This window comes from Rhinopithecus roxellana, chromosome 8 (assembly GCF_007565055.1).
Source record: "Rhinopithecus roxellana isolate Shanxi Qingling chromosome 8, ASM756505v1, whole genome shotgun sequence".
Classification (NCBI taxonomy): Eukaryota; Metazoa; Chordata; class Mammalia; order Primates; family Cercopithecidae; genus Rhinopithecus; species Rhinopithecus roxellana.
The window spans coordinates 109736620-109763618 of NC_044556.1; the positions used below are offsets into that span (position 1 = coordinate 109736620).

General features: G+C 46.3%; 2 protein-coding genes across 2 annotated transcripts in view; both read left to right on the forward strand.

Moving 5' to 3' along the window:
* Positions 1-26999, forward strand: part of KIF26B (kinesin family member 26B) — a 555398-nt gene that overhangs the window by 147426 nt on the left and 380973 nt on the right. The window lies entirely within an intron of this gene.
* LOC104676512 (histone H3.3-like) lies at positions 622-1409 on the forward strand. The gene has a single exon (XM_010381333.2). The coding sequence runs from the start codon at positions 622-624 to the stop codon at positions 1030-1032; it is 411 nt and encodes a 136-aa protein (XP_010379635.2). The 3' UTR covers positions 1033-1409.

Sequence of the window (26999 nt, forward strand, 5' to 3'; positions counted from 1 at the left end):
GCCCTTTGGACTGTCACTGGAACTGTGGTGACCCAGTCTCTCTTGGGTCGCCAGCTTGCCAACTGCAGATCTTGGGATCTGTCATCCTCCATACATGAGCCAGTTTCTTATACTAAATCAATAAATATCTCTCTCATTATATGTATAATATAATATATATAATATATAATAAATACCTCTCACTATATATACTGATATATACATATATGTGTAATATATAGATATCCTCTGTGTAAAAACAATATATATATATATCCTATTAGTCCTGTTTCTCCAGAGAACTCTCGTGAATACAAACATTCCATATGCAAAGAGAGATCGCGTGGTCTTAGGTGCTAGTTGTAAAATTATATATTATATATAATATATAATATTTAATAAAGCAATTATATATCTTACTATATATAAATATCTCTCGCATATATATATCAATCAATAAATATATCTCTCTCACTGTATGTATATATATATCCTATTAGTCCTGTTCTCCAGAGAACTCTGGCAAAGACAAAACATTCCATATGCCAAGAGAGACAGCGTGGTCTTAGGTACTAGTCGTAAAATTATAATATATACATAGAGCTCCAGCCGAAGGAGAAGGGGGGTAAGTAAGGAGGTACCATGGCTCGTACAAGGCAGACTGCCCGCAAATCGACCGGTGGGAAAGCACCCAGGAAGCAACTGGCTACAAAAGCCGCTCGCAAGAGTGCGCCCTCTACTGGAGGGGTGAAGAAACCTCATCGCTACAGGCCTGGTACTGGGGCGCTCCGTGAAATTAGACGTTATCAGAAGCCCACTGAACTTCTGATTCGCAAACTTCCCTTCCAGCGTCTGGTGCGAGAAATTGCTCAGGACTTTAAAACAGATCTGCGCTTCCAGAGCGCAGCTATCGGTGCTTTGCAGGAGGCAAGTGAGGCCTATCTGGTTGGCCTTTTTGAAGACACCAACCTGTGTGCTATCCATGCCAAACGTGTAACAATTATGACAAAAGACATCCAGCTAGCACGCCGCATACGTGGAGAACGTGCTTAAGAATCCACTATGATGGGAAGCATTTCATTCTCAAAAAAAAAAAAAAAAAAAAAATTCTCTTCTTCCTGTTATTGGAAGTTCTGAACGTTAGATATTTTTTTCCATGGGGTCAAAAGGTACCTAAGTATATGATTGCGAGTGGAAAAATAGGGGACAGAAATCAGATATTGGCAGTTTTTCCATTTTCATTTGTGTGTGAATTTTTAATATAAATGCAGAGGCGTAAAGCATTAAAGCAAGTTAAAATGTTTCAGTGAACAAGTTTCAGCGGTTCAACTTTATAATAATTATAAATAAACCTGTTAAATTTTTCTGGACAATGCCAGCATTTGGATTTTTTTAAAACAAGTAAATTTCTTATTGACGGCAAAAAAAAATAATAATAATATATAATATATAATATTTAATATATAATAAATCAATAATTATCTATCACTATCTCTCTCACTATATATATCAATCAATAAATATCTCTCTCTCACTATATGTGTATATATATCCTATTAGTCCTGTTCTCCAGAGAACTCTGGCAAATGCAAACATTCCATATGCCGAGAGAGAGCGTGGTCTTAGGTACTGGTTGTAGAATTATTTCACATTGGAAGAGGTAAACCTCTGGGTTCATGGGCTTTCTAACTGATATCATGGAGTGGTGGGAGGGTATTGTTTTCCCTTATCCATTAACTTTACTCCTATAATACCAATATCAATAATAACATTTATGGCATACTTTTAAGCCCTTTACATATATTTTCTCATTTAGCCTCGTGACAATATTCTAAGGGAACTGAGGCACTCAGAGCTTAGGAAACTCATTCAAGGCTGCCTAGCTAGGAAATGATGTGCTGTTTTCAAGGGCCTCATCTGAATAAAACTGTCTTCCATTTACTCTCAGCGGTGAAAATGGGGGAGAGATCTGTATTGGAAGCTCATTCAGATGTTGCCTTCTTTTGCACTTAAAGGCTTTGCTCTCTGAAGGCAGGAAGCAGCAGGCCCGTGTGCAGTGAAGGCTGTGTGTGTGGCGTGTGCAGGCGGCAGCAGCAACCCGGGATGGTGGGGAGAAAGCCCGTGGGAAGGAGGACGTCTGCAGGAGCGGCTGTGATGTGTGGGAAGTTGCGCTGGGCTGGCACTGTGGAAAGGTGACCTGCAGAGCTGCAGCTGCAAATGAACCACTAATTTTCCCATCTCTGCTTGCAATTTACAAAGCACTTTCCTGGTGTCATGCGTAGCTCGCAAGTATCAGAGCGGGGATTGAAACTTAAGTTGTTTGACGCTAAACTCTGATTTCCTCACCCCACCTCACTGTCTTGCCAGTTCTAACTGTACCCGTCAGGAATTTCTATCAGGAATGTGTGTAAACATCAGCGTGAAGCTGAAGAAGGAGAAAGGAAATGGGGCAGCGAAGCACACACAGAGATGTTCCTAAACAGCCAAAGCGGAAGAGAGAAGCTAGACTCGCCTCTCCCTGGATTTTCTCACCGCCTGATTGTTCCTTTCAGATGACCCGCATCTCTTGGAGCTGACCTCAGCTCAGCAAGGGTGCCTGTGACCCATGGAGCAATGGCCACTATCTCTGCATTGTGGGAGGGTGATCCGTGTTGGGTCTGCAGGGTCGTTCTCATAGCAATGAATGTGTAGATCTGTGCTTGCTGAAGCCCGGGCTGGTCCCTCTTGTATCATCGTCTCCTATTACGCAGCTTTCAGGCTGCTTTTTAGGGGAAGTTAGACTTGCCTATTCTTTTTTGGGGAAGTTAGACCTCCCTGCAGCCGAGTATGGTGGTTTGCTCCTGTGGTCCCGGCTACTCGGGAGGCTGAGGCAGGAGGATCACTTGAGCCCGGAGTTCGAGGCTGCAGTGAGCAGAGATCACACCACTGCACTCCAGCTTGGGTGACAGAGTGAGACCCTGTCTCTAAAATAAAATAAAATAAAAATAAAAAATAAATTAAAAAAAATCACCCCTTGGCCAGGCCCAGTGGCTCACACCTGTAATCTCAGCACTTTGGGAGGCTGAGGTGGGTAGATCACCTGAGGTCAGGAGTTCGAGACCAGCCTGGGCAACATGGGGAAAACCCATCTCTACCGATAGTATAAAAATTAGCCTGGTGTGATGGCGGGCGCTTGTGACCCCAGCTACTTGGGAGGCTGAGGCAGAGAATTCCTTGAACCTGGGAGGCAGAGATTGCAGTGAGTCGAGATTGCACCACTGCACTCCAGCCTGGGCGACAGAGTGAGACTCCGTCTCAAATAAAAGGAGAAAAAAAAATCACCCCTTAAGTCAGAATCAGCCATGCTGAACTGAGGTGAGGTTTTATGCTTATCAGATTGAGGACCTCCTCTGGGGGGTGGTAGGCTGATGGCTTAGTCATCCTATAAAGAGCCCAGCATGCGACGCAGAGCTGGGTCTACCTACAGCATGGAGATGGCTATCTGGGAATAATGGGCACTAGAATTGGAGGATCCTGATGAACCACTTCCTGGCCCCTTGCTTGTACCACCTCCCTTCCCGCCAGGTAAATATTGCTGAGATACCCAGCTTCTGATTAAAGCCACATGATGGAACTTGTCCTAAGGATGCAACTGATGGCCCGTGTTAGCTTGTTGGAGTTAAAAAATATATTTTAATTTGTTTAGCTCTCTGGGGAAATTATCTGAGCCTGCATGTGATAATCAACTTTCACAAGAGCTTTCAAGAAACCTGAAATGATTTGAGCAACAAAATGAGATTTTTAATCTACATAAATACAGGAGTCGTTTGCCTCTCTGTTTGTGTGTGTGCGAGAGGAGGGGAGATTAAAACAATTCTAACTCATTCCTTCTCCTCTAGGACACTCTCATTAGCAACGGTAGGAAAATGGTCATAGGAGTGGTACCTCGCCGAACATTCTCACGCACGTTTTCCCTTTGGACTTGAAACTTCACATCAACTCTTAAGGGTGGGGGCAGGGGTAGCAAGTGCTGCTTCCTCTTTTTATGGAAAAAAGTAGGTCTCAGAGAGGTTACGTGACATCCCCAAGTTCATGTGCTGGTGGATTGTAGAGTCAGTTCTAGAGGCCAGTTCTTTTTGGAAGCTGGCTCAATGCTCTTTCTACCTCACCGGCTGTCTCATATGAATACTAGTGATACTAATGCAAAAACATTACCATAATAGTATCTGCAAGAGAACAAATACAAGGGAAGACGGATTGATACTGGCTGGGCACAGTGGCTCACGCCTGTAATCCCAGCACTTTGGGAGGCTGAGGTGGGTGAATCATGAGGTCAAGAGATCGAGACCATCCTGGCCAACCTGGTGAAACCCTGTCTCTACTAAAAATACAAAAATTAGCCAGGCATGGTGGCGGGCGCCTGTAGTCCCAGCTACTCGGGAGGCTGAGGCAGGAGAACCCGGGAGGCGGAGCTTGCAGTGAGCCGAGATCGGGCCGCTGTACTCCAGCCTGGGCGACAGAGCGAGACTCCGTCTCAAAAAACAAACAAACAAACAGATGGATTGACACTGCACCTGCCTGCATCAGCCGGGCTAAGTTGGGTTAAGCTGTGGCTACACCAGATGTCTATGGCTTCACCGGTTTATGCAAAGTCCCCTGTGGGGCCAGGTCACTCTCCAGGGAAGATCTCATGACTTCCATGTCAGCAGGACTTAGGCTGCACTGAAGAGGGAAAGTGAACTGAAGAGCTTTGTCGAAAGGGCAGTTTAAGTTTGTCAGCCCAAAAATGACAGAGAAGTTCATAGCCAGTCACAGCCTGTGCGCCAGGTCTAATTGCGCAGCCCTGCCTGATGCACGGGCGGTTGTGAAACTGTGTCTTCCAAATGTGTAAGAAGGGGAGAAGACCCAGAAATACTGGTGACCACTAGCCATGAGTGCCACACTGTCTGCAGGTCTGTGCGGCCAAAAGATATGTTCTGTGGAGCGGGTTCCCCTTTAACCATGTCCCCATCACAGATCCCGCGGCAAGCATTCACACCACCTGGAATTACTTGGGAAGAACATCGCAGTGTTTAACAGATGTTTCACAGATATAAACGGTGCGGTCTTCCTAAGTCTCTGCACATGAGCAGCTAAAGACTGGGGTTCCTGTGGTGCACATACCATTTTCGTCATTAAATCCCCAGTGACTCACCTTGTCCTGAAACTGTTAAAGCTCCTTAACAAGACTGAGGTGCATCCTGATTTGGGCCTGGACACCCTCCCCAGTCTCCTCTTTCACCAGCACTCCTCCTGTCATCTGGGTTTGGGAAGCTCCTTTCAGTTCTCTCAAAGGAGCATTTCTCTCTTCCCCTTCTCGCTCTCCCCACCTGCTGTTCCCTCTGCTTTGAGGTATTTCCTCCTCACTCATGTCCCTCTTTGTCCAGGTCTCAGGAGGCCTGCTCTTGTATATGAGTCCCTAGGTAGATGGCAAACCCCTTGGGGTCAGGTACAGGGACTCCTGGCAACACTTGCCCTTAAAAACTTACATTCAGGCCGGGGGCGGTGGCTCACACCTGTCATTCCAGCACTTTGGGAGGCCTAGGCAGGTGGATCACCTGAGGTCAGGAACTTGAGACCAGCCTGGCCAACATGGCAAAACCCCATATCTGCTAAAAATGAAAAAAAAAAAAAAAAAAAAAATTAGCCAGGTGTGGTGGTGGCACCTGGAATCCCAGCTACTCGGGAGGCAGAGACAGGAGAGTCGCTTGAACCCCAGAGGCAGAGGTTGCAGTGAGCTGAGATCGCACCACTGCACTCCAGCCTGGGCAACAGAGTGAGGCTCTGTCTCAAAAAAAAAGAAGCAAACAAAAACTCTTACATTCAGCATAGGGCTTAGCTGATACATGGAAGCAACTGACTACCATTTGTTAAATAAGCAGATGAATGGTCACGTGAATGGATAAATGAGGTCTGTGAAGTCGAATGCTTGTCTGGGTGAGGGGACAAGTCTCCCGGCTCACCCTCACCTCTCTTGGCTGTGCTGCAAGCTGTAGTCAGGATGGTCATTTTCCAGCTTTTTTTTTTTTTTTTTTGAGACGGAGTCTCGCTCTGTCGCCCAGGCTGGAGTGCATTGGCCGGATCTCAGCTCACTGCAAGCTCCGCCTCCCGGGTTCACGCCATTCTCCTGCCTCAGCCTCCCGAGTAGCTGGGATTACAGGCGCCGCCACCTCGCCCGGCTAGTTTTTTGTATTTTTTAGTAGAGACGGGGTTTCACCATGTTAGCCAGGATGGTCTCGATCTCCTGACCTCGTGATCCGCCCGTCTCGGCCTCCCAAAGTGCTGGGATTACAGGCGTGAGCCACCGCGCCTGGCCGCATTTTCCAGCTTTGACCATGATTGCTCTCGCTTTTGGTGTCAGCACCTACCTGTATGGTGCCCTCCATTCGTCAGTTGCCTTATATCCCAGCACTCTTCCTTAAGAGCTGAAGAAACGGCTTACATTTTAATATGAAATCATTTTCTATTTATCTAACAAGGTATAGATTCACATAATACATAACGAATGGTAAAATGCTGTTAGCATTATGTACTTAAATTAAATTATTTTGCTTTAAGGCCAGGCGCGGTGGCTCATGCCTGTAATTCCAGCACTTTGGGAGGCCGAGGCGGGTGGATCACCTGAGGTCGGGAGTTTGAGACCGGCCTGACCAACATGGAGAAACCCCTTCTCTACTAAAAATACAAAATTAGCTGGGTGTGATGGTGCACGACTGTAATCCCAGCGACTCAGGAGGCTGAGACAGGAGAATCGCTTGAACCCAGGAGGCAGAGGTTGTGGTGAGCCGAGACTGTGTCATTGCACTCCAGCCTGGGCAACAAGAGTGAAACTCCATCTCAAATAATAATAATAATAATAATAATAAATTATTTGGCTATAATCCCCATTAGAGTTACTATTTAATGGGTAGAGAGTTTCAGTGTGAGCTGATGAAAAAGTTCTGGAGATGGATGATGGAACAGTTGCACAACAATGGGAATGTACCTAATGACACTGAAACCTACACTTCAGAATGGTTCAGGGTAGATTGCTTGAGCCTAGGAGTTTGAGACCAGGCTGGGCGAAATAGTGAGACCTCGCCTCTAAAAGAAAAAAAAAAAAGGCCGGGTGCAGTGGCTCACGCCTGTGATCCCAGCACTATTGGGAGGCCGAGGCGGGCGGATCACTTCAGGTCGGGAGTTCAAGACCAGCCTGGCCAACATGGTGAAACCCTGTCTCTACTAAAAATGCAAAAATTAGCTGCATGTGGTGGCAGGCACCTGTAATCCCAGCTACTCGGGAGGCTGAGGCAGGAGAATCTCCTGAACCCAGGAGGCAGAGGTTGCAGTGAGCCGAGATTACACCACTGCACTCCAGCCTGGGTGACAGAGTGCAAAAAAAAAAAAAAAGAAAAGAAAAAGAGAAAAATCAGCCAGGTGTGATAGTGCACATCTGTGGTCCCAGATACTCAGGAGGCTGCTGAGGTGAGAGAATCACTTGGGCCCCAGAGATGGAGGCTGCAGTGAGCCATGATTGTGTCACTGCACTGCAGCCTGGGCAACAGATGAGAGAGAAGAAAATGGTTCAAATGGCAAATTTTATGGATACTTCACCACAATAAAAATAAATTCCTATTAAAGTATATATCATTAATTCCACAAATGCAAATAGAATACCAATCAAAGTAAGTCCTCAGAGCACAGACTACACAGTAGAGTGTGGCCTAACTAGACCACAGACTGTTTCATGTCACCAGGCTTAGTGGATGACCGCACTGCAAGGAAAATTGCTGAGACTGAGTCATGTTTTGGTTCCCTGGCTGCTACTTTTTTTTTTTTTTTTAAATGGAGTTTCATTCTTGCTGCCCAGGCTGGAGTGCAGTGGTGCGATCTCGGCTCACTGCAACCTCCGCCTTCCAGGTTCAAGCGATTCTCCTACCTCAGCCTCCCAAGTAGCTGGGATTACAGGTACCTGCCATCACGCATGGGTCATTTTTTTGTATTTTTAGTAGACACAGGGCCTCACCATGTTGGCCAGGTTGGTCTTGAACTCCTGACTTCAGGTGATCCGCCTGCCTTGGTCTCCCAAAGTTCTGGGATTACAGGCGTGAGCCACCGCACCCGGCCCCTGGCTGCTTCTTATTTCAGAAAAATATTCCCCAAATGAGACTAATTTTGGCTCAGTAGAAAAATTCTCTCACCTCTTGTCCCAAAGGTGAAAATCCACCTCAGTGATTTTCAATTATTTTTTGAATCATCATCGGCCTCTTTTATTTTTTTTCTGACAGAATGTGCTTTAAGAGATAGTCGTAGCCTGTTTCCTATTCCTGCATTTATAAAGTAACAATTCATTTATCCTTGCCAGCTATCCACAAGCTTGAAATACCTAGACACATCTCACCACCCAGTGGTGTCCTTGACTGGCTTGGATAGCCAGTTTCCCTACATTGATTTGGTGCAACTGCTACATTTTGTAGAATGCTTAAATATGAATACAAGTGTGATTTCCGTGGGGCTTTTGACAAACCAGAGCTAGTTCAAGGACCCCCACAATCATCTTCAAGGGAACAAGGACCCCCATGATCACCTTCAAGGGACAAAACCCCTGCATTTTGTGTGTTTCCTGGTGCGTTTCCTTTAAGAGTCCTGGCGCCTGGGTTGTCCAGCCTGGGTGGAGGGACTCCCGAGGCCTGGTGATGGATGCTGTAGTCAGGAGTGCATATTGGATCTGTTACACGATGGTGATATATGATTTCAACATTTCAGGGTTGATTTGGATTTTCTGTACTCCCTGCCTGGGATTTTCCTGCTGTGTTGTTTTGCACTTTACTGTTCAACAAGAGGAAAATAAATCTAGAAACCTGCTTAAAAATAGACATCCTGTGTTCAATTCTGTATCATTAAAAGATCTGAAAAGCTAGAATTTAATTCTCTTCCCGGTAGAAGGAAGGAGTTGCGCTGAGATCCCTTCTTAGAAATTAGCTCTAGAAATTCTGAAATGCTAACAGATCACAGTCTTCACTGGCCTAATATCCCTTAACGTTTTTCTTGTCTGACAGGCCCCGAGGGCTCATTGTCTGTGGGTTTTCCTGTGGGGTTGCTGCTATCCTCCAGGGTTGATTGATCTGTTTATTCTAAGCTTGAGGCCAGAGCTGGAAGGGAGGCCGTTTGTTTTGGGCACTGCTGAGAAAAACAGACTAATCACCTAAATACCACCTTGGGGAATGAAGTTACTTGAAAAGAAACTGAATGGAGCCTGGGCTTTTATTTAGAATGAGGAGGCAAACCTGGGAAGCTGCATGCAGCTGAATGATGATGAAACGCACAAAGCTACTGAGTGCCTCTGGCTTGGCCACCAAAGGGAATTGGTTTCTGTAAGCATCAGAGAGGGAAAACCTGCGTTCCAGAGCTGCACCCCTCTCTGCACATTTCTGGTCACTCTGCCCCAGCTCCTCCACACCCTGGTGCTGGACCAAGGGGCCTGGGCAGAGGTGGGTGTGCTGGGCAGGAGAGTATATCATGGATGCCTCAGGTGTTGCCTTCCTTCCCTGCAACTTGCAGATTTTCAGATGCGCACAGTTAAGGTCTAAAACCTAGAAAAGTTTGCTAACGTGGAGTGGCCGCTGGGTCTTATCTTTCCATCTTCAATGGCCCTGAAAAATATGGGGCATGCATGGGGATTTCACACTTTTAACAAGCTAATGTCTCTAATGCCACAGGCTACACTTCGCCTGAGTTCCAGGTGAGTGCAGCGCCTGACCTCGCTCCAGAGGCACCCTCATTTAGAAGCATAGATGGTGCGAGAACATGGTTTCTCTTCTCGGTTCAGATTGCCTCTGCTGCAAGGACTAAGAACTCTGAGGAGATCTAGGAGATCCCTAAGTATATTAGGTTTTAAGTCAGGTCAAATCGGCAAATGTTTATTAAGTACACACAACAGAAGAGTGCTGGAAGACAAGACAAATCAATTAGTCAACATCAACTCTTGTCATTGCTTGGGGGTAAAGGCAATACAAGAAATGACTGGCAAATACAGGTGTGAATTCCACTTACCCTCAGCAAAAGGAGGGAAGAAGAAGATTCTGGAAAGGGAGAATTCTGCCAGCACCAACCTGATCATCCTTCTCGGCATGGCCAAACGCCTCCATTGTTCCTCTAAGGGGCTTCTTTGCCCTGAGAAGTATACAAGTTGATAGGGCTGCTTGCCTTCGTGCTCATTAATATCTGCTTGGCTCCTGATCTGCAGGTAGAGCAGTGCTGGAATTATCCCATCCAGTGTTGGGACCTCTGGATACTAGCCAGCCTTTCCAAGCAGGGACTTTGCTGCGACTCCCTAAGTTCATAGGGAAAGCAGCAAGGATGAGTTTGAGAGACTCTGGCATATGCCTCAGAGTTCCAGGGTGAAAGGTGGCTCTGAAAACTTTGCAAACTGTACATAACTCAATTCCCCAGGCTGCTGTGTGTCTGTCATCCCTGAAATTTCATGAGGCCAGAGTAGGTCAACATGGGCTAATGAGACAAGATCTAACTAAACAGAGTGAAGAGTTTCTCAATAACAAGGGAAACTTTTACTATTTGAGATCAGCCTGAGCCAAGATTGATGAGGGGGAAAAAAAAAAAAAAATGAAAACAAACAACAAAATCGATTGCATTTTACTCCTAGGAAGAAGTAAACTTTTGTAAACAGGAAGAACACAGGGATATTTGCTCTTAGCTAGAATGGGGCAAATTGGCAATATTTTTGGGTGCCTACGGCTTTGGGTTTGATGGGGTCACCCTGCCACTAAGGAAATAGACCCAAGGAGGTTGAACCCAGTAGAGAGCCATGGGTATTCTTTTCCTTTAAGTTACAGCTCCCAGGAAAGCAAAGCACAAGCTGAACAAACATTATACAAGCCGTGTGTGTGTGTAGAATGTGTCCAGATCCAATTCACTTATTTGCTCACGCTTCTAGGAACTCCATCCTTGTGCTTTCATCTCCTGGGCTCTCTGACTTTGAGACTTTTCACAGCTGTCATCATTTAGCATAAATAACAGCCTGCCGAAGAGTGGGTGACAATGTGGCATTTTGCTGGGCCACTTCCCGCTCAGCATTTGTCTTGGAGTCTTCTGCCATTGGCCATGTGCCAGGCCTGACAAACAGCCATCAACACGCCTTGTCACCAAGTGATTGTGAAAAACTATTGTTGAGGTGACTTCATTCTTACGTCTTTCGTGCTTGGCAAAGTAATTAGTACGCTAAGTGTGTGTGTGTGTGTGTGTGTGTGTGTGTGTGTGTGTGTGTGTGTTTAAATCAAAATAAAACACTGATTAAATGTTTTCCTATATCTGGTTTACTAACTATTCCGTGACCTCCAAGCTTTGTACTCTCCTGTGTGTGTGCATCTCACACAATCTCTGTCCTTCCTGGAAAAATGTCTCCATTAATTACTGGGGATAAACCTTGATTAAAATTGTAGGTCATTTCCCAGGGAAGTTTTATGTGAATAACTTTAATACTGTGATGCACTACTTATGAAGTCTCTGGTCTGTTTCTAAAATCAGGTTGGAGACTGTGCATGACAATGCACCCCTGTGGTTTGGAGACTATGTGAGTGGAAGCATTTTGAGGATATGATTTTTGAGTCCATGCTGTTTCTCTGTTGTAGCTTAGCTGTGGATTTCTTCCGTGTGAATGATTTGGGAGTATAAAAACAGACTCGGTGTCATCATTTTGTCTACCATTACCATTTTCTTTAGAAAATCTATTTGTGTCATTCGTTTAGAATGTTACTGTTAACTAAGTGTTTTAGGTATACTATTTTATTTAGCCATTATGATGGTCCACCCTATGAGGTCAGCCAGCTATTGTTGTTCATATTTGTTCCAGATGAGACTGGAGGTTCAGAGCAGCAATGTGACGTGCACACTACAACACAGTGCTCAGAACAGCAATGTGACGTGCTCTTGAACTCCTGACCTCAGGTGATCTGCCTGCCTTGGCCTCCCAAAGCGTTGGGATTACAGGCGTGATCCACTGTACCTGGCCTGTGTTTTCAAATTTAAACAAAAGGCCATCAAGCAGTGACAGTTCATCTCCTGACTTCATTTTTATTGTCACAAAAGTGTTCTGGTTAGAAAGAAAAAAAAATCACATATCCACCATTACAGTATCACACGAGTAGTTTCACTACCCTAAAACCCCGTGTTCTCTATGTATTCATCCTTCATGCCATCCACCCTAATTCCTGGCAGCCAGTGGTCTTTTTCTGTCTGCATGGTTGTGCCTTTTCTAGAATGTCAGATAGTTGTAACCACGTGCTGTACCTTTACCACCATGTTAAGCTTCGATGTGTTTCCTTCACTAGTTTTATTAGTAACAGTGGACATTCACTAGGTTTCTTTCCGTTGAAGTTAAATTTTTTTCATGAAGATATGCGCTTAAACAAGTATCTCTTTTTATCACCATCTCCTAGGCCTATTCTTACTATTGGTTAGAATGTGGCCAATAGATTCACCTCATGGTAGGTAGCAATGTCCTTGCTGAATATAACAAACTTGATGGTTGTCATCTACCAAGAACCTGTTTCTCTGAGAAAAATCAGCGAAACTCTCATTTCAGTTCTAGTGTAGCCTAGTCATGCTAGGCTGTTTTGTAAATGATGACTACCAGGAGATAATTTTATCTATTGCAATGGAGAACACCGAAGCTTTGAAGGAGGAAACAGCTTGCCCAAGTAAGGACCATTAGGAGAACACAAAATAACCACCAAGGCTTCCTTATTCCCATTTGAGATGCTGCTGACTGAGCCGCGATTGGCCAGTGCTCTAAAACCGAGGCCTGGAAAGGACAGGCCATGCCGGTTCGCTCAGCCATTCAACCCAGGAGCCCTGACTATTTAGCCAAGGCGATGGACTTGATTCCCATAGAAAGCAGCATCACCTTGGAGCTTACCTTTAACTCCTGGAGGCTGGCAGGGCCCCTGTGGCCACAACTAGACTGAGAGAGGAACCAAGAAAGTACGTTGAGATCTTGGAACCAACCCAAATGCCCATCAATGATAGACTGGATAAAGAAAATGTGGCACATATACACCATGAAATACTATGCAGCTGTAAAAAAGAGTGAACTCATGTTCTTTTCAGGGACATGAATGAAGCTGGAAACCATCATTCTCAACAAACTAACACAGGAACAAAAAACCAAACATCGCATGTTCTCGCTCGTAAGTGGGAGATGAACAATGAGAACACATGGACACAGGGAGGGGAACATCACACACCAGGGCCTATGGGGGATGGGGGACAAGGGGAGGGAGAGCATTAGGACAAATACCTAACGCATACAGAGCTTAAAATCTAGATGACGGGTCGATAGGTGCAGTAAACCACCATGGCACATGTATACCTATGTAACAAACCTGCACGTTCTGCACATGTATCTGATAACTTACAGTATAATAAATCAATAAATAAAAATCACACACAAAAAGGAAAGTACATTTAGATCTCATCTCTCTCTCACCCTGAAATCCAGGAATAGAACAACTTAGACACATGTCCTACAGATCAGCACGCAATGGTTTTGTGATTGAAGAAATGAATACTAACATTGGTTGATGGAAGAGACAGTACTCTAACGTCAGCATTATAATGGACAGAAGAACAAATAATGTGTCTAGTAACTGATGTTTAACAACTGATTACCTGTTTTTATGGCATATTTAAAAGTTACTGTGTTTTCTGCTGTTTGGGTAGTGGTTGTTTATAATTATTGAAGATGCCTGGAGTGACAAAGAGATGAAGGACCATAAACATCTTAAAACACTTCTTGCTTTTTAACAAGGGCAGAGTATACCTTGTTAAAAAGATAACCAAGGATCAGATAACCAATGATTCATTGATGACGACTGCTCATTCTTTTAGTGCCAATGTAGTAAAATGTGTTTTTAACCTTGTAAGTTAGGTGGCAGCATAGTCTAGTAGAAAATAACTCTAGCTCATGGATCAACGTTTCTCCAATTTGCTCCCTAGTCTCTTATTGATACTATATTTGGGTGACCTTGGGCAAGTCATATTGATTCTTGGCTTTGACTAAGGACAAATGAGGTTATACATTCTGAGAGTTTTGTATTGGACTTCAGGTACTCTTCTAGACTAAAGCATTATGCCATTAATATTTATGTTATATAGCTTATATATAAATATCTCTATTTCTATTATCTTATTAATGTTCACATGTATGGATGTATATACATGTGTGGATTTGTGTAGATGTGTGCGGTTGGGACATATGTATTTTGTGTCTTACAGTTTTGCAAAGCTTTTTTGCAGACATTACCTCATTTGATCTTTCAACAATCTCTCAGAAGGGGATGTTCTTGCTTTCATTGTATAAATGTGGTTGAGAGAATTTATGGCTCCTGAAACTTGATACAATTACCAAGTTTCCGAAATATAGGAAAAGTAACTTCATTGTAGACAACGGTCACAATTTCAAGAGCCTTTGTAACCAAGTTGTGAACATGTTTGGAAAAGCTGCAAGACATTCAATGAACAAAATTAAGAAGATCAGCCTTTTGAGAAAGGTCTCTCTTGGTGGAAAGACCTAGCAGCATCTTTTACTGAGCCAGCAGATTTGTGTGTCGGATTGGATTTCTGGGGAAGGTTCTCCTCAGAACAGTGCCCTTCAGGCCACCGGAAAGTGCTGCTCCAATTTGTTAGTTAAGAAAGGCTCTAAAAAGACCCACTCTCAAAGGTACCACCTGTTCATGTAGTCATTAATCTGTTAAATAATTAATCGACCCATCTGTTTATTCGCTCATTCACTCAAAACATTTACCAAGCTCCTACTGTGTGTCCTCAAGGACATCCAGCTGTAGGGGAATAAAGAGGGGAAGCAGACGGTGGAGTTGGAGGTGGAGTTGTGTGGTCCTGCCATGGGTAGATGGAAGTGGAGGTGGGGTGGACCCTGATGTGGGTGGTTGGAGGTGGAGGTGGGGTGGGCCCTGATGTGGGTGGTGAGAGGTAGAGTTGGTGTGGGCCCTGCCAGGGGTGGTTGGAGGTGGAGTTGATGTGGGTTCTGCACAGTTTAGGCTGAGCAGGAAGTATATTTTCAGACCTGGAATAGACTCCCTATGGTGGACAGAGTTGCTGAGAAAAAAATCAGAATATATTGTTTAGGACATCTCATCTTCAAGACATAGGTTCCTCTTCTTATGGAATTTTGAGGTGTCCTAGCTGGAGGAAGAAGAATTCTTTCCATGGAGACAATAAAGAGTCATAATGTTTCATATGAAATTCATGGAAATGCCTCTGCCAGAGGCTTGGGAATCTCTTCAGAGAACATTTTCTATACTGCAGGATTACAGAGACTGTGGAGAATAAAATGAAGCTGAGTGCTTGTGGTTGGGATTCCTTCTTTTTCCTCTTTTGTTATTTCTCCTTAGCTTTGTGCTCAGGTCATTTGTATATCTTCCTTCCCTTGAGATCCCTCCTGCTTTGGGGCCCTGGACTGCCTCTGGAGCGTCCAATTCTGAGATTCCAACCACAGGGCCAGGCATGAAACATGGCCATCCCTCAGGCACATGGCTGCGGGGATATGGCAAGCTTATTAACACAGCAGCGCAACCCAAGATACCATGTTCCTAAAGAAACTGAGGGCCGGGTGTGGTGGCTCACGCCTGTAATCCCAGCATTTTGGGAGGCCGAGGCGGGTGGCTCACTTAAGGTCAGGAGTTCGTGACCAGCCTGGCCCACATGGTGAAGCTCTGTCTCTACTAAAAATACAAAAATTAGCCAGGCACGGTGGCACGTATGTGTAATCCCATCTTCTCAGGAGGTTGAGGCAGGAGAATGACTTGAACCTGGGAGGCGGAGATTGCAGTGAGCCAAGATTGCACCACTGCACTCCAGTCTGGGCAACAAAGCAAGACCTTGTCTCAAAAAGAAAGAAAAAAGAAAGAAGAAAGAAAGAAAGGAAGGAAGGGGAAGGGGAAGCGGAAAGGGAGAAGGAGAAGGAGAAGAACAAAAGGAAGGAAGGAAGGGAAGAAGAAGAAGGAGGAGGAGGAGGAAAGGAAGGAAGAAAGGAAGGAAGAAAGGAAGGAAGGAAGGAAAGGAAGAAGAAGAGAAGGAAGGAAGGAGAGAGAAAGAAAGGAAGAAAGACAATGATACTTCATTGCCCACCTTCTTACATACATACCCAGAGTGAAAGAAAGAAAGGAAGGAAGGAAGGAAGAAAATGATATTCATTGCCCACCTCCTTACACACATACACAGAGTGGAGTGAATCCTTTCCACATCTGTGTACCCATGTTCCTTTATATATATATTAAATTGAACCATATGAAATTGCCAAGATTCACCATCTTGACCTGCAAAAATTGGCAGTTTCATGTAGTTCCACCTACTAGGTGTGGCATTTGGACTGTTGATGTTGGAGTGGGACCTTTTCATTGTTTACCTGTGTGTCTACTTCATTCAGTACACAGTACCTGACACATCGTAGATGTTTCATGAATAAAATATTAAAAGCAGAAAACAGGCCAAAGGTTCTCTTACATATACTGTTGACTACATGACGTAATGTCTGGTTGGGCCAATTATCCAGCGAAGGAAAAACTGCATTTAAAAAAATCAGAATCATGTAGGTGAGTCACATTCATCGCAAACGTATACACCTCTGCCAGTTAAGGTATAGCCAACATAGGTAGAAGTTTTGTGAAGCATTTATGTGTTAAGATACTTGGCTAGAGGTCCTTTCTTATGACAAAATCGTGAATTTTATATTGGAAGTCATTCCAATTTGGGGGTAAGAGCCTAAAGTCCAGTGGAGGGTAAGTTCTTACTTTCACCATGAGCATCATTTGTTGACGTTAGCGTAAAACCAACGTTATTCCCCTGCATGCCACCTTGTCCTCAGAGAATTCATAAAGACAGGCTTAAGAATCCATTTTGTCCGAGCATGGTGGCTCACACCTGTTGTCCCAGAACTTTGGGAAGCTGAGGCAGGTGGATCACCTGAGGTCTGAGTTTGAGACCAGCCTGACCAACATGGTAAAACCCCATCTCTACTAAAAATACAAAATCCGCAGGAGTGGTGGCATATGCCTGCAATCCCTTCGGGAGGCTGAAGCAGGAGAATCGCTTGAACCCGGGAGGTAGAGGTTGCGGTAAGCCAAGATCACGCCATTGCACTCCAGCCTGGGCAACAAGAGCGAGACTCTGTCTAAAAAAAATAAAAATAATAATTTAAAAAATCCATTTCATCCAGCCTTCTGATTCTAGGAATAGGAACATCAGTTCAATCCAATGAATCCTGGGGCAGCATTTGGTGTGCCAGGTAGAGTGTGGGGGGAGGCTATTGGTTGTGACGGAGGTTTTCTGATTGGAACTACTGTTGCAGACTTGACCATCACCTCGCACTACTCGCACTACTGCATGCAAGGCTAAATGCTGCTGCCTCGCTTATTGCTAAATGGAGAGAATACAAGGGAGACAATGGGGAACGTGAAAGCAACAACATTGTCAACTGGATTTGATGCAGGGCAATGGGCAGGGACTCAGAATGCCTCTCCCCTCACTCAGACAGGCAATCATGTCACAGTCAAGATGAGAAATACCTAATGAGATTTGAGTGCACGTGACTCTTCTAAAAGTAAGGCGTGTTCTTCACAGTGCACATTGAGCACCCTTGCAGCCAATCTAACTGATGTTTTTCAAATGTAAACAAGGCCTCAAGCAGCCACAGTTTATCTCCTGACTTCCTTTTTATTGTCACAAGGTGTTCTGTTTAGAAAGAAAACAAGCCGTTAGAATATTCCAGCAGAAACAGCATTAACATGATTTACTAGGTGGGTTATTTAGGGTTACTCAGCAAAGAAATGGCATTTCTGGACAGTGGTAGATTTGTTCAGCCTCTCGCAAATTCAGGCAAGTGGCTTTATTTCTTCCCACCCAGCTAGTTCCCTGTCCTCAGCCCAGAGATTCAAATGCCAACGGCTGCTGAGTTTACTCCAGGGCCGCCAGGCACAGGTTCTGGGCCACTGTTTGTTTTCCATTTCCACGGCCTCGTAAAGCCCAGAAATGCTGACTTCTACAAAGAGCCAAGGAAAGTTCAGATGTGTGCCAAGGCTTTGCTTGTGGGCTTGGCAGAAGGAGCAGCAGCTGGTAAGGACGAGGGGACAGCCCGGCCTCCTCTATGGTGCCTGCCTCACAGAAGCAAAGTCAGGAGGACAAGCTTTTGGTTTCCGCCGACTTAGCAGGCATTCCTGTGTTCCTAAGAACCATACTCGGGATTTTAAAAATTCATGTATTTAGTTATAACTGTGAAATATCATAGAACCGGGAGGTGATGTCCAAGTCATCTGGCCAGTCCAGTTTCTCCTTTTGCACGTCAAGGATCAGACCCCAAGAGGCCAAGGGATTAGTGGGAACCCTCCTTCTTGTCTTCACATCCATCTCTCAGTCTTTCTTTCCTATCACTTATAGTTTTCTGTCACTTCTCTCTTTCCTTTTCCTACTCCTTACAATCTGATGAACTGAAAAAGTTATTCCAGGTTCAGCCATGTTGGAACCAAGTTTTGTAAAAGGACCTAAGCCTTTTACAATCTGGGGGGCCTTCTTTAGGAAATGGAACACAGATGACTGTGTACACGTGTTCTTGGGGCCCCTCCCGTAGCTTTGGAAGGGACCCAGGCAGGTGTGGACCCCTGAATCTCGAGCTTCCTTTAGCTTTACAGTGATTCAGTCTCTGGTTAGGACCGTTACGATTTCTTTATTTCCTCCTTACTTATGCCCTGTACGAAATGAACCAGATTTGAGGGTTTCAATCAGAAAGCCTTCCTTTATGGAGTGGTCTCCTTTTGGATGATCAGAGCATGCAGAATAAATATGTGGCAGCAGACCTTACTTATTCCATCTGGTTGTGGCATTGATTGCTTGCATGGTTTTTTCTTTCTCATTTGTTTTCTTCCCTTGCGTTTTGGTCTCTCCTCTCCCCAAACCTTTAGCTATGAAACATCTCTAGCATTCGACATCTGTCAGAGGAGGCAGCAGCAGCTCTTTCTCCGGGATCCATGAGGCCTGACTCCCTTGATACTGTGTTCTGAGAGAGGGTCTTGTTTTCATCACGATGACCATTCCCATGTATTGAATGCTTCCTGCATGCCAGACATTTCCAGGCTTTGTGACCCTGAAAGAGTCAAGAACCACTGTTTGTAGCATTGGGAAGGAAAGAGTCTAGCCTCTGACATCTTTTCTTGTAAAATGACTGCAGCACATGGACATATGTTTAGCTATTTTTTCCTATGAAATGTATTTTCTAATGCTTGAAGACATTACATCAATGGGAAAAGACAGCATTTATGTTTTTACGAAGGTAGTATTTTCAGTGGCAAAATGAGCTTTGTCAGACCGCAGGAACTTGTGACTTCCATAAAACAATAATGGTTCTGAGCTGGGACCGAGGGAATGTCTTTATCCTAGACATGCCAATCCACACTTAGCCAGCTTGAAGGGAAGAGTGGCAGAGAGGGGACTATCTGAGTCCTGTCATGGCCTGTCAGGAGAGTGACAGGTGAGGGTGGGCAGGGGGCCTGCGAGTGAGCTGCTTTGCTGATAGGCCTGTGTTTCTGTGTTTAGCTGAGGAGAGGGCGGGAGAGAGACCCAGGCGGGGGGGGGGGGGGGGGTGCCTGAGCCTCCTGTGTCATTTGGAGCATGTCATTATGGCGGAGTCACTTATTTTGTGTGTGGGGAGGTCCCAGGCCTAACATTTGTAAAATTAGGGAATATGCTGGGAAGAAGGGTTCCTTGTGGCCTGCAGTCTGTTTCTATTTATTCATATTCATAAACAGAGATCTCTCATATAGGCCAAGATATTGAAAGAATTAGTAGTCGCAATTTCTCCTTGTAAGACTTTCTCTTTTAGGTACCTTTTATTAGTTTTATGTTTTAGTTACCCAGATATGTCAAGCATAGAGCTAAACTGAATGCCTGTGTATTTGCTATAAGCATTGCCTGCCTTAATTCATTCTGTGATGTGGTGTGGTTTGCAGAATTACTGGAGTGACCACCAGCTGACACTAGGCTCCTTCTAGCAAAGACCAGGGAATGCGGTGATGCCCTTAGTTGGTTTATAAAGGACTAGCACCCATGAGCAGGAAAGGGCATGACACTCATTTTGGCACCGTGACCGCCCTCCTGGTCACAATGCCTGGTCTTCATACTGATAGGGCTGTTCTCTTACAAGGAGGGACACAGGGTTTGAGACAGCTCCAGCTGTCACTCATCAAGAACTCGTGCAGACAGACAGGGGAGCAATGACCCTGGGAATCAGCCGGGAAAGTTCATTCATCCACGTAGTGAGACTGCGTCTCTGTTGCAGGTCTTATGTCCACCCACATTCTGTGATTCATTGTGTGTTCTTATTAGTTTATTATATTCTATTAGAGGGTAATTTTCTCTAATTTTCTGTCATTTTGTAGTTCTGTGCAAAAGGCATGAAATTGTAGATTAAAATGAAGGCATCTGGATATTGCTGGAAAACACCAGCTGAATTCACAGGCTCTCGAAGCGGCTGTATGTTTGAAAAGCTTTAGCCATTGCTGTGCTTTTCTGTTTTCTGGAGGTGGAGACAGGACAGGAGGTGGCCCCCAGTCCCTAGAGAATATTTCCAAAGTGTGTTTCCCAGTCGGGATCGATGATCGTTTGTTGACTTGGTCTCGGGATTGGGCTGCGTTCTAACTCGAGAATTGCCAGGCCTCAGGGAAACATCTGCTTTTCAGGGCGGTCTGCCCGTCACCTGCCACTAACACAAGTCAGAGGGCCACGGCCGCCACCCGTGCTGCAAGCAGGAAGGACGGAGGATTGACATAGACACCGTGGTGCTCCTGCCGGCAGCTCTGGAGCTCCGTGTTCATCCCACTTTCTCTCCTTGGACTTGAACCACAGGCCGGTGAGGCCACGGGAATGAGTCGCACCCGGGGAGTCTGGAAGTGTAGCCCAGCCCTCCATGTGTGGAAGGACAGGGTCTAGACCCCTCCGGTCCTCCTCCTGCAGTGGCTGAGTGGCTGGAGGCCGCCATGACACCCTCACATACATTCACTCCCACTCTCCTGCCCCTGCCCCTCCCAGGCTCCCAACTCTGTCTGTCATGTGTACGTTGAAGGTTTGCTAGATGATACCACAGTAGACACTAACTAAATCGTTGTTAAAAAACAATAGAGTGACAGGTATACAACCAATAAGACCAAAAAAGGTGTTTCTTTTTAAAAAGTCTTCTATTTTTATTTTTTAAAAGACAGGCCTCACTCTGTTGTACAGACTGTAGTGCAGTGGCACAATCACAGCTCACTGCAGCCTTATGTGAAATTCTCCATAAAGAATCCCAGGCAGACGGCCGTGGACAGGCAGGCTGGTGTTCCGCGTATGAAGATGAGCAGCAGGGACAACTGGCGTGGTGGGGGGGGAATGGGGGAGGGAGTGGGAGAGGGAGTGGAAAGACTGGGAGAGTGGGGGAGGGAGTGGGGGAATGGGAAAGGGAGTTGGGAGAGGGAGTGGAAGGACTGGGGGAGTGGGGGAGGGAGTGGGAGAACTGGGGGAGGGAGTGGGGGAATGGGGGAGGGAGTGGGAGAGGGAGTGGAAAGACTGGGAGAGTGGGGGAGGGAGTGGGGGAATGGGAAAGGGAGTTGGGAGAGGGAGTGGAAGGACTGGGGGAGTGGGAGAGGGAGTGGGAGAACTGGGGGAGGGAGTGGGGGAATGGGGGAGGGAGTGGGAGAGGGAGTGGAAAGACTGGGAGAGTGGGGGAGGGAGTGGGGGAATGGGAAAGGGAGTTGGGAGAGGGAGTGGGAGGACTGGGGGAAGTGGGGGAGGGAGTGGGGGGAGAGTGGGGGAGGGAGTGGAGGAGGGAGTTGGGGAAGGAGTAGGGGTGTAGGAGGAGATCTGATGTATTCACTCTTTCCTTTAATGATTTCAAATGAGGTGATTTTTTAAAAGGCATGCTCACCAGTGAGGTGGGGGAAGTCCCCGCAAAGAGAGAACCCAAGTAGTAAGTAAGGAACGGGGGCAATTAGAGATTCTGGAGAAGCCGGCTGGAAAATGCACATACGGTGAGGAGAAACCATGATCCTGAGACACTGATATCTAGGAGGGAGCAGCCTCAGAGCAGGAACGCATCCGTGGTTAGGGGTGGTGGGAGTCTGCGATATGACATAAGATACGAAGGGCCTGGGGTGACAGCAGAGCCTGCTGCGGAGGCCCAGGCTTCTCATTCCGTGCGAGTGACCCAGAACCTGGATTGCGCTCTTGCTGGAGGAGGGTGCACATGTGGACCAGAGGCTTCCCAGCACCATGGTGCCAAGTTGTGGGGATCCTGAGCCAGGAGCTTCAGAAGAGCCTTACAAGCCACCTTGGAGGAGCGGCAGGGCACAACTTGAGAAAAATGACAGCCCCCGACACTCTTTCTTCATATTTAAACCAAAGGACCAAACGACTCAAGGAGCTCTTAAGGAAAGCCTGCAGTCATCCAAGACTTCAAACGAAAATGCAGACCTGAAAATTGGTGAAGGAAATTTGGGGTACCCACGTTTGCCAAAACATCGTGTCCACCCTGAAGTAAGGTGCTACCGGTGGCGGACACCTTTGTGCCACTTCATCTCTAAGTGAGATAGGATTTCCGAGGAGCGTGGGACTGTCCCTGGATCGGTGGCTGCTGAGGAACGACTTTATTTTCCATGGACCTCTGATCGACTGTGAGATTTTAGGTCAACAGCTGCTTATAGATGATACAGGGAGAGACAGCCCCTGTACGATGTTCACTGTGGACTATTATTATATAGTGCATAGTAACAAGACAATGTACAAAATGGGATAGTGTATACTTCTTTAGTATGTAGAAAATGCAGGGATTTTTAAAAAGTGAGATTTACTTTGGTCGGAAGTCCTCATCAGGAGGCCAGGCATGGTGGCTCAGGCCTGTAATCCCAGCACTTTGGGAGGCCAGGTGGGCAGATCACTTGAGGTCAGGAGTTTGAGACCAGCCTGGCCAACATGGTGAAACTCCATCTCTACTATAAATACAAAAATCAGCCCAGTGTAGTGGCCGGCGCCTGTAGTCCCAGCTACTCGGGAGGCTGAGGCAGGAGAATCACTTGAACCCAGGAGGTGGAGGTTGCAGTGAGCCGAGATGGTGCCAGCATTCTAGCTGTCTCAAAATAAATAAATAACAATAAAAAATGAAGTCCTCATCAGGAAATGCAGTAAGCAGATGGTTATGAACTGGATTATGCTGCTGCAGACCGTCTTCTAAGACCATTTGTGTATTGGTGGTTGGAGGAGTGTGTAGGTTAACATTTCTTTGAACTGTTGTAAATTAATTCAGGCAGATGACTAAAAATGACATAACCCCCACCTGTCTCCCAAGGGGCAGGTGAGAGGTGGGTATAGCATTTCAGGTCAGAATGGGGGTTCTCACAGTTCATCAGTATTCACTCCCCAAATCTGGATTTGCAGAAGTCTGAAATGTTCTTTCTTTAGCCTCTGAATGCCAGAAGTAAGTACTTCCTTTTAATTTTTATTTTTCCCTAGCAAATTCTTTAGGGAGCTTTTGTCTGATCTAACCTTTCTCTCCCCCGTTGGTTTCAGCCTCCACCTTTGTCTTGCCTTTCCCCTCACCACTTACTCCCACCCCCACTGCTGACATGTTGTGAGTCGTCTCCCAGAAGTCACAGCCCTGCTGGTTTTCACTCAGAGTGGTTGTGTCCCTTATGTGCGTCATGCTTTGCACAAGACAGCGAGGAGTGCTGGCGGGTTTGCTGGCTCCCAGCACTATGATCTGGCTTCTGGTCATGGCTCATGAGTGTCCGGTCTTTGGGAGGGTATCTGTGGCTTTTATGTCATCTTGCTGCCTGTCCTCTGCACAGAGACTGGCTTTGCTGCCGATGGCAGAGTTGAGGCAAGTGCAGAAGAGAAGAGGACTGCTCAGAAATGTCTCCTGGAGACACTGTATTTTCAATGTGGGTCTCTCCAAATCCAGCACAAAGAGGGCAAAATGTAGGATAGGGGTGCCAACATGAAGCCTTCATGGTAGTGCCAAGGATTTATCGGGCAGCAAGAATCAAAGGACTGGTGGGAAAGAAGAAATCAAGAGTCAGCATGCAAGAGAAAAGCAGAACAGAGGCACTGTGGCTGGACTGAGAATACTGGAAGGCCCAGCAGATATTCCCACACCCACGCTCACAGCACATTAGCCACGATTGGGCAAAAGAGGAAAGCAACACCAGGGCCCATCACCGTATGAATGGGTAACCAAGATGTGGTTTATACATACAACAGAATGTTGTGTCAGCCTTAAAAAGGAATGAAGTTCAGACACACGCTACAGCCTGGATGAACCTTGAAGATGTGATGCTAAATCAGATCAGCCAGTCACAGAAGCACTGTATGACTCCACTTACCTGAGGGACCTAGAGCAGTCAAATTCATAGAGACAAGCCAGACAAAGTAGCGTGGTGGTTTCCAGGGGCTGGAGGGAGGATGGGCCGTTGAGTGTTTAGTGGGTGCAGATTTTCAGTTTGGGAAGATGCAGAACGTTCTGGAGGTGGATGGTGGTGATGGTTACACAGTCATGTGAATGTACTTAAAGCCATGGAACTGTACACTTAAAAATGATTAAAAGGGTAAACTTTATGTTACATTTTTACACACACATGTGTGCATGCACGCACTTGTAATTCTTCATTTTTTATCTTTTGATCCTAACCTTGAACCTCTCCAGAGCCTTAAGTATCTCCTCATGCCGGGCGTGGTGGCTCATACGTGTAATCCCAGCACTTTGGGAGGCCGAGGCGGGCAGATCACTTGGGGTCAGGAGTTCGAGACCAGCCTGGCCAACATGGTGAAACCCCATCTCTAGTAAAAACACAAAAATTAGCCAGGCGTGGTGGTAGGTACCTGTAATCCCAGCTACTCAGGAGGCTGAGGCACGAGAATCGCTTGAACTCGGGGGGCGAAGGTTGCAGTGAGCCAAGATCCGCGTCACTGCTCTCTAGCCTGGCGACAGAGCGAGACTCCGTGTCAAAAAAAAAAAAAAACTCCTCTGAGTGGGTGTCGGGCGAGGTGGGCTGGGGCGGGCAGTTTATTTGGGGCTTAGAAGGAAGCAGAAAAGGTTAGTCATCTCCTGTTACCCGTACAGCAAGGTACAAGAAGCAATGTGTGTGTGCGCAGCAATGGCCTATCTCTGTTTTTATTTTTCAGAGGAAGTGGTGGTAACTCCCTTTAGCGTCTTGCATTCTACATTCAGCTTTAAAATCCACACTGACATGTTTCAAGCAATCTCATAGGTGCCTACTAACTTAATTTGTGTTTTGCTCATTCCTAATGCCCAGGAATGTTATTAAAATGGTTGTTCCTGGTGTTAACTAACTCGGTTCAGTCCTTGGATCCTGGTTGATTAATGGCAAGGTAATTGCCCTTCATTTCTTTGCCTTCAAAACAGTGCCACCTGGGTCTTTACTGCCCTCAAAACAGATGTCTTCTGCAAAGAGTGAAATTCCGATCAGTCAGTCCCTCCTCATAAAACATGTAGGTGAGAGGCCACTCGGGTGCACAGGAAGGATGCAAAGCCAGCTGTCCTGCAGGAGCCTTCAGAAGAGTGACCTCCGTCTGGGGTCAGACCCAGGCTTCCTGGAGGGTCAGCAGAGGAGAAGGGGCATCTTCTGGAGAGGAATATGGGTGTGGGGCAGACAAAGGAACAGAAACAATCAAGAATGAGGAGTGAGCCTGCAGTGCACCTTAGAGTGTGTGTGTGTTTTCTGCTAAGGGTGAGATGTTTCGAACATTTTTTCTGTGTCTACGTCTGTCAAGTACTTTCCATAATTGCTCTGATGTCAGCCTCCTACTAACCCTATACAGTAGGTATGACTGCCGTTCCATTCTCATAGATGAGACCAAAGGGTAAAGAGGGTAGATAACTGGACCGAGTCTACACATGTATTAGGTGTTAGAGTTGGGATTTGAACCCAGGTCTCATGACCTTAAGTCGGGCGAGAACTGGATGTAGTCTGGAGTGGCCAGCATGTTCCGCTGGGGCTGTGATTTCAGTTATTCGTAAGAAAGCAGGAGGCAGCTAAAATCACTTAGGCCCAGCGCCAGTGCAGCGTCTCTGACTTCCTTTTGCCCTGCTTGCGTCTGGGGACTTCAGACTGTCCGTCTGCTCTCCGGATTCTGCGGGCAAATGGCACTTCTCTGCTAAAAATGAAGGCATAATTGAGGCATTGCAGACCCCAGATTGGCCCCGCAGCCTGCAGTGAGGCTCAGCTGACCTCATGGCACCCCTCTCAGTCTAATCCAGTCTTGGATTGCCACTTCCCCTTTTTGGCTTTGCCTCATCCTCCCCTGGCCTGACATCCCAGGCTCCTGCTTGTGGTTTACCTGCGTGACACACACAGGCACATATACACACTCTAGTGCCAAACATGACAGACCAGGAGGTTGGTTTTCTTAGCCTGAGAATCTGCGTCATCTGAATGAGGTAGAATCTGGAGGAGTCTGGACTGTGAGGGAGGAGGCTTGGGAAGGAGTCAGGATGGGATTTGCTGCCCACCAACGCCTGCAGGGGAAGAAGAGTCGCACGCGGGGATTGCTGTCCCACTCTGCATAGCTGCTGGGCTTTTTGCTGCACGGATACCATCTAGAAGAAGCACCATCCACTGTTCTCAGAAAGAAGAGAGAGGAAGGAGACAGGAGTGCATAGAGTGAGTGGACCATCAGAAGAAGGACTGCTGTGGGGATACAAGAGACCTGCTTGTAGGAGTTAGGGACACCGTACAAGACAGGGGTCATGGTATGCGGGTGCCTCCGACTGGCGGCTGCGTGGTGGATCTGGCCACTCTGTGAAGGTCGCAGTGACCTTGATCTGGGGAGGGATGCTGTTTTGTCTTTCTTCACACACGTGGAATCAGGACTAGATGGACTGGCAGGAAAAGGTTCTCTCTGGAATAATGGTTTGCTTCTCTGCAGGTTCGTGCGGGGGCAGCCCTGGGAACACT

Excerpts from the sequence above, each read along its gene's own strand:
- LOC104676512 (XM_010381333.2), top strand. The coding sequence starts at position 622 with ATGGCTCGTACAAGGCAGACTGCCCGCAAATCGACCGGTGGGAAAGCA.